The sequence below is a fragment of the Manacus candei genome, unplaced genomic scaffold (assembly GCF_025592945.1).
Source record: "Manacus candei isolate 608988 ecotype Guabito, Panama unplaced genomic scaffold, ASM2559294v1 h1tg000043l, whole genome shotgun sequence".
Lineage (NCBI taxonomy): Eukaryota > Metazoa > Chordata > Aves > Passeriformes > Pipridae > Manacus > Manacus candei.
Genome location: NW_026138091.1, coordinates 18339078 through 18354531, shown reverse-complemented (window position 1 = coordinate 18354531; position 15454 = coordinate 18339078). Strand labels below are relative to the sequence as shown.

The 15454-nt window shown below is 34.6% G+C and overlaps 1 protein-coding gene across 4 annotated transcripts in view; it reads left to right on the top strand.

The window, feature by feature from the left end:
• The window catches only part of CADPS2 (calcium dependent secretion activator 2), a 287348-nt gene that overhangs the window by 199656 nt on the left and 72238 nt on the right, over positions 1–15454 (top strand). For all 4 annotated transcript variants that reach the window (XM_051795418.1, XM_051795416.1, XM_051795417.1 and 1 more), the window contains exons 14-16: positions 6471–6572; positions 10710–10773; positions 12846–12969. In XM_051795418.1, coding sequence (XP_051651378.1) covers positions 6471–6572; positions 10710–10773; positions 12846–12969 — 290 coding nt within the window. The remainder of the gene's footprint in view (positions 1–6470; positions 6573–10709; positions 10774–12845; positions 12970–15454) is intronic.

Below are 15454 nucleotides of genomic sequence, written 5' to 3'. Positions count from 1 at the left end.
GCTTTGGAAATCCAGGTACCTCATATGAGTCAGGTCACACCCACCTGTTTTTGATCCCTTTAGAGAACTTCAAGATCAGAAGGTAAGATTTCTCTGTCTCATGGCTTCAAAGCCATACAGACTTCACAGTAGGTAGTATTAACCCATTTTTTCTTTACTTTTATTCTTAAATAAAAGGTTATTATAGTTCCTTATGTTACAGTTCCTTTAATTTTTTTGAGATGTATGTAGAACTTCCTGGCCTGTAGTTCCCCCTACGTTCCGTGGAGAGTTTTTCTGGTTTTTAAATTGATCTTATGTTCTCCCATTCTGATTCCTTGGGAGGGTTACAGTTGTCAGTGAGAATTTTCACATAACCATAGGTAATTCAGGTCACCAAGTGGTCCCGGCAACTTATTGCTGTCCGTTTTTCTAATATGTTACATAAGGGTTTTTTTACTCGCTTTAATTTTTAACAGATTCTGTGCTGAAAATTAAGGTTGTCTGTATCTTGATGGTTTCTCCTTCATTTATATCTTTATATCTTTCATAAACAATATCTAATAAGATTTGATCCAAAGTTCCAGAATTAAGTCAGTAGTTTCACCATTTATCTGTACAGGGTCACCATCTGACATGAAAGGTTTTGTCCAGTTGATCTCTTCCCAGAACTGTTATGTTTTTATACATATAAACTTATATATAAAGTGTTTGAATATCATATAGCTTTATTCATAGATGGTTTTCCCAAGAAACCATTGCTAACAGGATTTTGTGGAACATTTTAGTTTTAAGGAGTTGAAAGTGCTTCCTCTTCTGCTGTGCTTCTTATTCACTCTCAACCATACATGTCTGTGTTGTAATGATAGCAGGTGCAAGGTCTTTCACTGTTTTTTATTGGAGGTTGGGTCTTCTGCTTTAATCTTAGATCTGTTCCAAGGCTGTTCAAAAGCCGAAGGAAGAAGCCTGAGATCCCTTACAGTGTGGATCTTTAGGGAAGTGTGTTACATCAGAAGTTACATAACATCAGGCTACCGTTGTCTTTCGTTTTTGATACAGCATCCAGAGACTTAACAAGAGTCTTTTGATTGTGTAGTTTGTCTCGGTTTTCTATCAGTCCTCTATTATGGAAATAGTGAGAGTAGATTTCTCATACTCAAACCCATGTTTTTATTCAGAATTTGGTTATCAGTCACCATTTCGCCAGAACAATGGAATGAGAAGTTCCATTTCAATTAGGATTGAAATTCTCTGTGAGCGTGTCCTTCTAAATGGGAAGCAGTTTTCTCTCAAAACTGGAAAAGCTAGTAGATCCTTGGGCGCTTATATCCCTCTTCTTGAAGTGAACATAATCTTCCCTTTTTATGAGGCCTGTTGGGCAATGCTGAGAATAGAAATTTTTCACTAGGTCTTTCAGTTTTATGTACTGCCCTGTGCCAAGCATCTTGCATCATCCAGTTCATCCTTCATTTTTGGAAGCTGATTGTCTCCAAAGTATATGGAGCACTGAGGAAGGTAAACCTTTAGTTTAATCTGTATTCTCCTTTTTATATGGTTTACTTATAACCATCACACCCCCAAGCCTCTGATATGAGACCTCTCTAAATAGTTGCATTTGGAATAACTAGTTTGAATTACGGGGCTTTTTTTATTGATGTTGTTCAATTAGTGACATGCCTTTTCATATATTACTCTTGTAAATAGCCACAAGAAAGTTATCAGTATGGTTCTCTTGTGTCCAAAGCTGGTAGCAAAGCCCTTCACCAAGTTGCAGGTACCAAGTGAAGCCGTGTTGTCTTCCCCTTTGGTTAAAGAAAGGCTCCTGTCCTGCGTTGGAAAGTGTTCCTAGATATAATAATGTTATAATAAAATGTGTCATTCCCTACAATGTTAACAGAAGCACATTTTTCAACATACCAAAACAAATCTGCTGCTGAAAAGCCTCATAGAAAATGTCAGTAGAAAAATAAAACATCATTCACACGTTAATAAGGAGTATCAGAACAAAGTTCTGCGTATTTAAGGTGGTGTTTGCCATCTTAGGCAATGAAAGAACAGCTAATGCTATTACTTACTCTTACTTTCTCTAAATATTATACCATGTTTTGTCATTAGTTTTATCTGATTACTGCCTATGCATACCCTTATAGATTGGGTAAAACAATATTGTATTAGCACATGCGTTGCTTTTCAGTAGAAGGGTACTAACGAATATACCTAAAATATAACTGCATAAAACATTATTAAAATTAACCCGATTTATCACCGTAATCTGTTTTAGTGGCCTTCAGAATTGGTCTCTTTCATTCAGTTGTGAAAAAAGGGTATGACCTGTAAGCAGATGAAGGAGCAGCCTGAGAAATGCATACAGAAGACTCTATTGTGCCATTTTTTGGTCAGAATGTTTGAAGAATAATCAATATAAACAACAAAATACTTGGTCTTCAAGTGTCTGCTGGTTAAAGCTATGTTTAAATGCCATGGGATAAGGTGCTCTCTTCATTTTCAGTTAAAAAGCCTTCTGCTCTGCCTGCTTCTAAGCTGATAGTGTAAATCCTTGTTCTTAGATTTCTCTAACATAAACTGTAGACTCTGCAAAAGCCTTAATTAATACAGTTACATTTTAAAGGAAAATTTCCATATTAAAGTCCTTGAATATTAAAGTCCTATAAATAGATAATAAAAATTCTGCATCAAAATTCTAAACAATTAAATCTTTGGTTTACTAAGAAAGAAGCAGCCAAACTTTTGTCTTGCTAATTTGAAACTTGTCACTGTTCTTTCATTTGATTGTGTGTCCTACTGAATTTAAAAACAAGCACTCTTGGAAACCACTGCAGTTTTCTAAAACTATTTGTTTCTAGGAGAGAAGATGCCATTTAAGTTTAGTTTTGTTTTTTCTACACCCTTGAAATGTAGTTTATTACAGAAATGTCTTGAAGTAAGACCTTGGCTGAAGTATTTTTTATTTTGTTTTATTCTATTTATTTTCTTTTATTTTTCATCCCGATTTCTCATATTTGGCAATTTTTTTTTGGTCAGCCTTACTGTTCTTATCTGAGTGTGTATGTTAGAATATCAATCTGTGAATTGCTCTCCTTGTGAAAGACCAAAGTGATGGTCTATGTGTTTAATGGGGAAAGCTCATTGAAAAGACTTCCAACATTTTTAAAATATATAAAGTTGCAAAAAAGTACCAGTATCAACAATGTTCCTGAGGACAAAAGTCAGCCATACTCGGCTAGTATTTCCAAGTCTGTCTCAACAAAGCAGTTTTGCTTAAAGTAACAATTCTCTCTCTGAGAGGCCACTAGGAGAAGCTGTTTCCAAAGTTGAGGGCTGGAAACAATCTGCAGTCAACCCAGTGTCCATCATATCTAATTCCTGTTGGAACTGAAATAGAATCTCAAATGCCATAGGTATTCACAAGAATTTTAATCGTACTATGCATAAAGTAACCTCTGCAAATTATTGTAGGTTTTAACACTTGTCTATAGTTAAATAATACTATAGGGTACTCCAAGCCTTAAAGGATTATATCAAATGAGGAAAAACAGTCAGTTTCAAGAGGAAAACCAAAATCCACCACCAAATCACTCATCTTCTCTAGAGTAACTGCTGTCAGGCCAGCAATCTTGCAATATTTTCACAGTAAAAATTTATTTCAAAATTTTGGTCAACCATTATTTTTCTTTATTATTTAAGTGGCTTATGGTCAGACAACTATTTTCCACTTGAATTTACTAGCTCTAGTTCATGAGGTATTTATTTCAAATCTCTTTTGATATTTAAGTCTGAGCGAATTAAACAATTTGACTTGTGACCAGAGATAACATTACATCTGTGCCAGTTAGACTGTGATCTAAGCAGACAAGACAGGCCAATCCAAATCCAATTGACAGAGTTCTCAAAAAATGGAAAACTAATATAAGTGAGAGAGAGAGAAGCCTACTCAGGTTTTGAGTGTTCACTGTTCCACCGAGTTCTCTAATCCTAAAAATAGTTGTGAACAATAAGGAGTAGAAAGAGTGTGGAGGAAAGGAAAATCCACTCTACCTTCTTGAGAAAATGATGTTAAAATGAAAACGCTTCTTAAGATAGTACATCACTTTTCTTGACCAAGTTCTTGTAAGAGGAGTCCCAGGCTGCAACAAGAAAGCTTAGCGCTGGTTTTGAATTGAAAAAAATCAAGTCCAAACCAGTATTCATAACATTTGGGATAGTAGGGAAGACACATTTGTTGTTGCTTTTAGTTGCAAAATCGTTCTTGCATAGTTTGTGGATGACCTAAACTTTTGCAAACCAAGTGACTGCTTGAGTCTGATTTTCTAGGCAGACACAGTAATTCATAAATAAAAATAGCTAGCTCAAACCACTGTTATTTATTTTATCCAGTCTTCAAAGTAATTAAAGAAAAAAGATGATTAAATTAGTGAGAATTTTGAAACTACTTATCTGTTTTTTCTATCTCCACTCATCTCAGAGTCAGATACTTTTTTTTCCATGGTTTCTCTTTTTATCAGTAGTAGATAGATGTTCCCAAAAGTAGAAAAAATTATCACCAGCACAATATGTCTCAGAATTGTGTTGCAAAAATGCATTTTTATATTGTTCTTGTTCCAATAAGCTTTCAACAAGAAGAAACAAAGTTATGATTCAGAGTTCATGCTATTTTCTAAAAGCACATTTTCAAGAGATGAATTTTTCAGTACTATAGATGGTACAGTTTTCTAACACCTTTTTGTCTTGTCCTTCTTTTCTTCTGGGACATCTGCTTCTATGCAAACATCCACTGAAAATATATTTAGCAGTTCTGAAAATTTTAGTTGTTGTCAGCAAGGTTCTTTATGACAACAAACTCAGTGAAGTGACAGGTCCCTGGTACATAGTGATCCTAGCCTTAGTGCAGGTTGACAGATATGACATCCTACTGGCTCACCTTTTTCACTTACTGTTATCTGAAGCCCTAGGTCTTTTCTGACATATATATGACATGCCTCAGTGAGGCTTAATATGACAGAACTATTTGCTTTATCACTCCAGAGCACGATCTCTCCTGACAATAAAATCAGACAGTGCAATTTACTTAAATTTTAGCTCATTCCATCTGTCAGAAGGCTGAGGTAAAGTATCCTGGCATCCATCAAAAGAGAAAAGATAAGTTTTTTGCTCTTTCACATCAAATTTATACAATGGTGTATTGATGTGCCTGGTTACTCCTATCCCCACCATATCTGATTTTTTATTGTTGTCTGCACAATAATTTAAGGAATTCAGGCATTCTTCCCACCTTGACTTGACAGGTCACAAATATAAGGGATTTAAAGGGTGAGAGAATTGTTTATGTCATGACCAGGTAGCAACTTATCCCTCCCAGATTTAAGTATAGTGCAGAAAGTTAAAGTAACCTTTTAGGAAAAAAGATATTAATAGAATCCTAGAATGATTCTTGGAACATTCACAAAACTTTGTCTTTCTTCATGTCATCTTACTACAATTTTCTCTAGAAACATTGAGATGGTTTTGGAGGCTCTGGAGAAGATACAGTGCAGATCCACTCCTAGTGTCAGGGTCAGAAACTCAGGTGAGAAGCAGTAGCTGATTTGTTACCCTGCAGCCAAAAGTTAAGACAGTAATAACAGGAAGTTTTGAAATACTTCTTTTTAAAGTGTGTTGTATGTGAGGAAATTGTGATTGTATGGCAAAAATACCATTTGGGGACAGTGTATTTAACGTTTTTTACTTTTGTCATCATTTTAATATAAATACATTAATAACACCTTTAGGCTAAGACTTTAGACTAATTGTATGCTTAACATACATATCACAGGGCTTATTTTTAATTATTGGGACTTAAATTTGATGTTTGAAAAAATGCCACTTCTTCTGTTTTTTAAAGACTTTTTTGTTGCATCTTTATTGCTGTATCTATATGGAAGTCTTGATTACAGGATGCCATTTGTCAGTATAGGATGAGGAATCAAAATCCATGCTCACCATAGAGGGGGCTTCCTAAGCGTTGCCTGCTATGGCTGTTCTCACAATAGTTTCCCTCCCACCTTTGTTTTAGAATCACTTTCAACCATATTGTTCCTCTCGGAAAATATATGGAAGATTCAAAGAGTTGAAATTTAACAAGATTCGAGTAGGCCTCTCTACCATACCAATAGTACTAATTTTCTTGGGAAAGGATATTGTCTACCTTTTGGAATTATTTGGGAGAGGTATATATTCCCCTGTATTCATATTGGGATCAGATAGAAACTTCGGACTTGAATTTAAAAGTTCAGCTCAAAGGTTCAATTCTTTGTCTAGTTGCAGTCTGCTCTTTAACAATATTCACAAGTAACTGCTTATTGTTTAAGGTAAGGGGAATGGGGGAAGGTGCATTAGCACATGTATTAAATGAAAGCTTTAGAAATAAAGATCATTGTTCAAAGAGGAATCAGCATGAAGACATATCAACAATTATTAAATATTTAATATTACAGGCCAGATGGAATTGGAACAGTATCTGTTGAAGAGAAAGAAAGGTTTGAGGAAATTAAGGATAGACTTTCCTCCCTTTTGGAAAACCAAATAAGCCATTTCAGGTGAGTGTGTAATTTATTCAATGAATGCTAAGATTTTTTCTGGAAGAATTTTCTCACGGTGTTCAATTTTGGTCTCGAACAAGTAGAGTGAATATAAAATAGTCTACCTGCAAAGAAATTTTCAATAGATTAATATGGAATAATTTATTTACACGAGTGTTTGTACTTAAAATTTGTGTATTGTGTGAGTTGTATTTTTTATGCTAGAAAAGATTGTGCAAGAATATAGGCCTTGTTTTTGTTGATGCTTTTAAACTTGAAACTTTGTGTAACTGACAAAGAAAATTGTCTGAATGATAGTGACTAAGACATAACTATTTCCGGATTACTATGGATCAGAAAAATCATATGAGTAGAGAACAACTTTGATAGCAGCTAAAAATTTTCTTGGTATCTAATGTAATTTTCTTGGTTTCATGATATACTTATCTGTACTAAATCAGCTCAGGGCCATCATCCTCACTAAAGTGTGTCATACTAAGGACTGTTAATACTAGTAAAAGATGTTTAGGGAAGGACTACAAGAAGCAGAGCAAACATTGGATTTCCTGCTAATTTTGTAGCAATTGATGGTTTATGGAGCTTAGCATAGAAATGGCACGTAGACCACCAAAACCGTTAGTTTATCACACTAAACCAACCTATCTGCCACTATTCTGTCAATCTAATCATTGTTTAGACTGTAGAAATTTTTGTCTCTGTATCGCCTTATGACAACCAGTTCCATGGTTTAAATAGTGCTGTGTGAAACAGCTTGCTTTCTTTAGGCATGGTTGGCTATGAGCTTTTTGAATGCCCCTCTGGTTTGATGAGGTAAATGCCATGTTTTCACTGGCATCATAGGTCATTGGGGATTTTTTTGAGCATAGAGTACACAGCAGTCTTCACTTGGGACTTCATATCTATATTAAACTAAAGAGAGTTAGAATTCTTCTCAGAAAGTATTCCTTTGGGGAAAAAAAAGATCCTTCCTTTCCTTTAAAGATTCTTCCCTGACACATTTTCTTTTTCCTGCCTTCCATGGGAGTAAAGAGCTCTTGCAAGAGAAGCAATACAGAGCTGCGTAGGACAGACTGCCTCCTACATTCAAGCTTTCGCATGCATGAGACAAATTACAAAATGTACGATAATGTCTAAATAATCTTTTGAGCTGGAGCAAATAGAAAACCCCATCACGTCTTCTAGCATACACATTAGAGTTATGTCGATGAGCTTGACCTACATCAGTGACCATAGAATCTTTCTGCCTCAGTCTTGGTGGATTTTGAGCAAATTTAGACATCATTAGAAACTCCTCAAGAGCAATTAAATATGTCATTCAAAGACAAATACCTCCATCCTTCAGAGCACTCTAAAGTTTGCCTTAAAATCCCGTTTAATCAATACAGACAAACAGTGCTCTGCCAACTGAAGAGCAATTGCTATTTCTTTCTGTGAACAAATGTTAGAAATAAAAAATAAATTAAGCAAAATGTCTGGACTTAAACAAGGATACTGGCAGAATACCTGAAGAAAGAAGAATAGATAGTGCCCTAGAATCTGAATTTATAAAGCATATAGAGTCACAATATAGGACAACCTGATAAAGCATTGGAAATAGTATTTTAAATAAAATGTTGACTCGAGAAATGTAAAAAGATCACCACTATCAATTAACAAATAATAACCTTATCTGTGAGATTGCTTTCTTAAGAAAACATTGTACTAAAAAACAACTCCATTTTTCATTCCGTCAAAATTTCTGTGATAACTGTGAAGTGCAGAATATTTCGAAAAATACATTCAGCAGTAAATATTTATGCAAAGTATGCACTGAATTTCTCTATTTTGGCCTTACTGTTCTAGAATGCCCTGTATTCCTCATCATCAGACAGCCCCACCATCTCCCAGGCTGGCTTCCTGCTCCCACTGTCCTCTTTACTGTCACTTGGAGCATCCATGCTGTTGACACGTGCTCTAGAATATTTCAGAGACTTTCATGTCCTCCACGTTCAGATAGGTTTTACAGGTTTTAAATGCCAGATTCTCTACAGTAACCTCTTTATCATCCTCATGGATTCACAGATGGGGGGTGTTGGTTGGTTGGTTTATTTTTAGCACTTTGATTTCTTAATTGTGGTATGCATTTGACTTGAGCTCCTACTTTTTTGAATTTTCCCACAGGCTGCTTGTAGGTTTCTTGCTTTTTTGATTGCACCTCTATGGTTTTTGCTTTCATTTTTCAAGTTTTTCATTTTTTTATAGTTCCTATTCTTGAAATTGTATATACATGTACTAAATGTACACGTACTGAATTTTCTTGGCCTGTTCTCTTTTGCTACTCCAATAAATTGTATTGTATTACCATCATGAGTACAGAGCACCTCTTCTCTTGTGCATCTCTCAAACTATGTTCTCTTTGCATTTGAGATGAAATCTGTAATAGTATCTTTTCTTGTGAATCTTAAATTAGCTGTCCAAGGAAGCAATTCAATTCTGTGTCCCAAAATATTGTCATTATATCTTGTCCTAACAAGATATCAGTCAAGGGCATATTTCTAGAGTCAAAATGTTGAATTTGGAGCTCCTGTCATCTCACTTGACATTTCCTAATCACACTGATCATCCTAATTAGTGTATCAGTGGCACAGACTTTCAAGAATCATCAGCACGCTTTTTTTTTTCCTGTAATATGTCAGAATTTTTCTAAGCTTTACCCCCTCTCCATTGCTTAGCATTTCATGAACTGGTCAGCTGTCATGGACAGTTTAACTGCAGAGTGTGCATCTCTTCTTGCCTTTTCAGAGGTGCACTGAACATTTGCTATGTCCACCTAAGTCACTAGGTAACACCCATCAGAAAAAGACGTTCTTCCATGCCTGCCAACTGACCCACACGTAGGGGAGTTTTAATACTCCCCTATGGCCTTTTTAATTTTCATTTTTGTTTATCTCAGCCTGGCTTCATTATGACTAAGATGCAGTCAGCCCACCCCATGCTGGTGGCTGTCATCTGAACTATTTCCCAGTTCTTAAGGTTCTTACACCTTTCCTCTCTGTCACCTTACCTACCCACTGAGATTTCAGTTCTCTGCCTGACTCTCAGGCATCAAATGTGGAAGACACAATATTTCTGAGAAAGCTGTCATGAGTGTCTTGGACTTTAACCTCTCTTGTGTGAATTTTCTCTCTCGAGTCTTTCCAGAGATAAAAACAAATACTGGAATTCTCCCTGCAGGAAATCCTGTTTTGACCTCATTTACAAGGCTTTATTTTGGCTGACCAAAATGTAGATCTAAAATTTACTGGTCTGAATCCTTTTATCATTAGAAAAGATTTGACTAGTGAAAAACATTAGAATAGGAGGCTACCATTCTCACTGAGTAATATTAAGACAAAAATAATCTCAGCAAAGTAAAAAATCCTTTTTTCAATTGGGGATATCCCAGCAAGATTTTATAGATAGGATTAAGAGAGGTTGCAGTTGCCTGAGCATTGTACTCTCATTGAGCTGCTATATTGGATCATTCAGTAAACAAAAATAAAAAACAAAGCTATGAATACAATCACTTTTTAATTTACAGAATTTTAGAAGTGGGCATGGTTTAAGTTGTAGCAGATAAAATTTAAGATAACATAAAGTGCTTTTCCAAAGTATTTTAATATAATAGGAAAAAATATGGAATATCTGCCAGCATTTATACTCTCCTATATCTCTAGAAACTAAAATATCTGGCATTTTATTCTTGTCTTGATCCAATATTGAAACAAAGTATAATATACATAATGATACTTCATAGCTGCAGTAGCAGTCATGGCTACATAAGAAATAGTACCTCTTTCCAGGAAGGTGACAATTAAGCTCATCAGAGACCTTTAAATATCCTTCCTAATTGAGAAATTGGAAGTAATGCTCTTTGCCTTTTGGAGGTTTTTTTCTGTATTAAGGCCTGAGATGCTGATGGGCTGATACTGCTGTACAATGTATGTACTCCATGGTAGACTACTGAAGAACCTTTCTACTTTTATTAGTATTTGGTGTATGGGAGCCGTCTGTTAACATAATTTAATGCAAGTTTTGTACAGTTACATCTCAAAATAACTTTGTAACACGGGTTTTATAATTCCAATTTTTTTTAATATATTTTTACTTTTTAAGATATTGTTTCCCTTTTGGACGTCCTGAAGGAGCTTTAAAAGCCACACTTTCATTACTTGAAAGGGTAAGTTTGAGAACATATTTTAAATTCTGCATGACTGCTGAGCCTGCACTTTTCTTTTGCCTTCAGACTGTTGAAAGCAGACTCATGTCTTCTCAGATATTTTACTACTGGTTTTAACTGCTCTCTGAAAGGTTCATTTTTTTCTTTCTCAATGTCTTCCACAGAGGCAAACAGCTTTTTTCTGCAAGGCTTATTTACTAGACTTTCACTTCAAGCCACTGTACAGACACTATTTCTATTTAATTTAATGCTTACACAGCATTACCTCTAAAGTAGTACAAGTCTACTCTACAGCCCTCTTTTCCTGCTTTCAATGCCTTCTATGCTGCTGATGTTGTCTGTATTTGTATGTAACATTAAAAAGCTTCTATATAATTCAAATAATATTCCATAAATGCATAAACCGAGTCAATTTAAGAAGCAAAAGCTATATGCAGCAAATCTGATATGGGCGGCTATAAATGTAAACTCCTGCCCAGAAAATCCTCTTGTATTGACTGGAAAGGGGAATACCTCATAATGATAAAAGCATCTCAGTCATCTCTGAGGAAAGAGGACTTTAAATTCCAGCAGAGATTCCAGAGGAATTGTATCAGCAGGTGTCTGATGAAGATATGAATTCAAAAGAAGCTTAGATCCCAAGCTGTGTTGCTTTGCCAAAATCTGAGAGGTTTGGTCCTAGAAAATATTAGTTATTCTGCACTGCAGAACACTCTATGGATAGAGATTCCGTCTTAGGAAACCTCTGCCATGTTTGAAAAACACATGAAGATTCTGAGTATGTATGTTTTATTTCACTTACAATCTCAGTGATTGTAGTCCTGTGTAGATTCCTTTGTGCTATATGAAACATCCATTTCCTCTCACCATTCCTGCTGTTACAAATGGCAATGGCACTATAGCTGGTGCTCAAGCAACACTGCTGTCAGTCTTGACTGAGAATAAATGTATATGCCTATATTTGTGGATGCACAATGGGTAAGAACCACTTTATTTTACCTGTCTTTGAAAATTTTGAAAAAAATTCAGATTCAGAATAAAAGGTTTTGTATAGTGTATATTCATTTGTTGATAACCCAGAATTTATTAATTAAAAGAAAGCAAGTTAAGACAGATAAGCCATATGTGTGTGCAAGTATGGTATTTCTGTCTTCTTTGCTGCAATGTCTTCCTAATAGCTTCTCTGTTGCTGAACCTTTTCTACCATGTCCTTCCCCAGACCATATCTCTTGCTCCCCTCATATAACAACAATTTTTAGACATATTGTATGAGGATGTAGCTTGTCTGGGAATCCACCAGAGAAGCATTTTTTAAAGGTTGTGAGTTATCTGAAATTTTATTATTTACCTTAAAATGGGATAAAAACATATTGAGGTTTTTTTACACCTACCTGTTGAAATTTAATGGATTATAGAATTAAAGGAAAAATGCAAGTGAATTTTTAACAGTATTCCTTTTTTTATATAACACTCCAGAGTATATAAGGTTGCATTCATATAAAGAGGTATAGGTTCTCAGTTTACCTCACTTGCAACAGGTGAGGTAAGAACAACTCGCAGGTTTTGAAAACCTTTATATGGTGTGTTCTTCTACTTGTCAGAAATAAAATATTCCACCAGAAGTTCAATGTTTTCCCTGCTTGCTACAGATGACATTTTTTTCACAGCAAGGACATGTTGAATTTGAATAACTTTACCCTGTTGAAGAGTCCATGGTTGTGCAATGGTGGAAGCTTTTCCATAGGTGAGAACAAAGCAAATTTCCACAACCACATCTTTGGTGGTAACCATGATCCAGCCCATCCACAGAATGCTGCTCTTATACTGGTCTTGACATCACCCAAACTAAAACTGACTGGCAGGCTGCAAGATGCCAGACAGTAGGCAGTCAAACCAGGGCTGAACAGAAACCTTCAAAGATGAATATCTGGTTCCACCAGCTGAAATAGTTCCTTTTTGATTTCTGCCTTTAATCATTATCAGATCTGTAGTAACTTTAGGATATTCTTATCATTTTCCTGTGGGGTTTGGGTAATGATTGTAATCAAGTGGTATAATTGTCTCTGACATAGGTTTTAATGAAAGATATTGCCACGCCCATACCAGCAGAAGAGGTGAAGAAAGTGGTTAAAAAATGTCTGGAGAAGGCTGCCTTGATCAATTACACTCGACTTACAGAATATGCCAAAATAGAAGGTTAGTACAGCAATCTACTGCCAAAATGGCTGTAAAAGCCAACAATGCCTATTAACTACATATTCTAAGAGCAACCTTTTCCCTTTCTAGAATAAACCCCTTCCACAGCAAGGGGAAATGTCTCATTAAAATCTCAGCTGGTGAACTGTGGGGCTTTTTCCTATTCATTGCCTTAATATGCCTCCTGGGACCCTGTTTGAATGAAAGACTAGAACTTCCTAATTTAAGTTGCCCTTTGTTCTTACTTTTGAGTTTTTCATAAATCTAAGAAGTTGTTTATGGGTTATTTTTTTATTTCTCTAACTATTTCTAGTAATTAAACTACAGACAGAAAATTCTTTCCTTAGCCGTGTCACTACTATGAAATTTGAAAACTCTGGGTATAGATACTTTTCTAAAGTATTTATAAGGCACACAGATAGATAAATGTTATTTATTTTTGCTTCTGTGTTGTCAGATGTATAATAATAATCTTATTATTAAAACCTTAATTACATCCTGACTGTCTAAATTAATTAATGGGACAAAATATTAGGTTTGAAGGTAATCAGAAGTTTTTCTGGAATTTAGGTATGTTCTAGAAAGTAAATAATGAAATTAAGTAAAATTCTACAAAAAAAATGACAAGGATACACAGTTTCATTTTACTATTTGTAATCCTTATGTAGAACAAAAAGGAAATCATAATAGTCTTGTCAAGACACGTCTCTTATTCTACATAAAGCAAAAAAAGCCTGAGATATGCCTGTACAGATATAGTCAGCAGTAGAAAACTGTATGCACATCTATATAACTGCTTTTTGGAGATAAAGTTAATTATAGGGAATTATTGAAAGATGAATTCTGTTTTTAAAAAATGCTAATTTTTATGCATTTTTAATAGCATATATTTCTAGCAATACAGTAGAAGAAATAATGTTAGCATAGCAGCAAAATGAAGAAGCTTCATCTGTTTAGCAATATTGTAAAGCCAAGATTTTTTTCATTTCTGCTCAAATTCTCTGAAAAATATGAGTTAACCAATCTCACAAGGGATTAACAAAAGACCCATCTCATCACTATGGCAACCAGTATTATATCATGGAAGTAACAACATGAAACCATCTTAGTAACCAGTTTATCATAATTAATTATGATATCATGTTATGTTAAAGAAAAAAGGATGAATAATAAATCTATTCTGGAAAATGAAAAGAAAAAAATAAGTGTTTTCATTATTTTTTATCTTTCTGTATTCACAAAGGGAATTTTTAATGTTCAGTATTTAAGTCGTGTTGCAAACCTGTTGAAAAAATGGGTATAAAAATAGAAATATTTTTTTCAATATGGCAGAAGCTTGCAAAAGATATATAAACTCACTGACAATAAAATGATTTGGAAAAGTTTTTTGCGGTGATGTAAATTCATCTTTTCCTAAGATTTTAAACTGTGGGACTTCCACTGAAAGTAGCAAAGTTTGGACTTTAAAGTATGCACACTGTTAACACTGCAGTAAGATGTAACAGCACACAAAACTGTTTCCCATATTTTGACTTGCAAATTTCTGTTTGGATTTATTGCCTTTTGATTAGAACACAACTAGGTTTTTTTAAGTAGTTTTACATTCATGTAATTGTAAACTCAAAGCACAATAGATCATTGCATATATAACGAGAAATAAGTTAAGTTCTTTTCTGAGAATAAAGTGGAATGCTATTTGAAAGCGAAGGGCTCCAGCATCATAACATCAGAAAATTTAATGCACTGGTTTTCAGTAGCGATGAGACCTGTGTCAGTCCCTTTCTGTACTCTGGCCATTACAAGCATTCTACATTTTTATCCATATAAATGTAATAGCTTTCAGCAATAGATTCCATTCTGCTTCTTTGGGTTTATAGAAGCATTATTGTATCTGTGCACTAAAGTTACATTCTTCTCTTGAAAGTAATTTATGTTAGTGTATGTATTTAATACTTACTCCAAATTGCATACAGAAAGCATATAGTCCTTGTCTTTATAATATTCCCGAATTTCTCAAAATGTGGCTGTCATACATTTTGGAGATTTTTCTCCTTTGAATATTTCTTCGATGAACAACGTAATATCAGTCAGTCAAAATGTAACTGTTACATGATAATATCAGCTATAGACCAATAGTAAGTACCTAAAAAGCAGATGAAAATAAGGTTCTAGTAAAACTAATATTCTCTAATATTTTCTTGTATTCTTTTACTATTATTTATGTTTCTAAATTCCGAGACACAATATGGATGCAAGCTCAGTGTGTGAGCCTGAAATAAGGACTATATAGGACTAGTAAATACACATATACTACTTAAAAACATACACCATTTCTTCTTCACCTGACAAAACTCCTCCCTTGTGTGATGTACTCAAGATTTTAAGAAGATTTTTACCTCCTTATGTGATATTTTTTCTTCCCTAATTAAATTAAATTAGTTTAATTTCTGTAATGATGTTTTTCTTCTCTTTTTTTTTTTTCTAT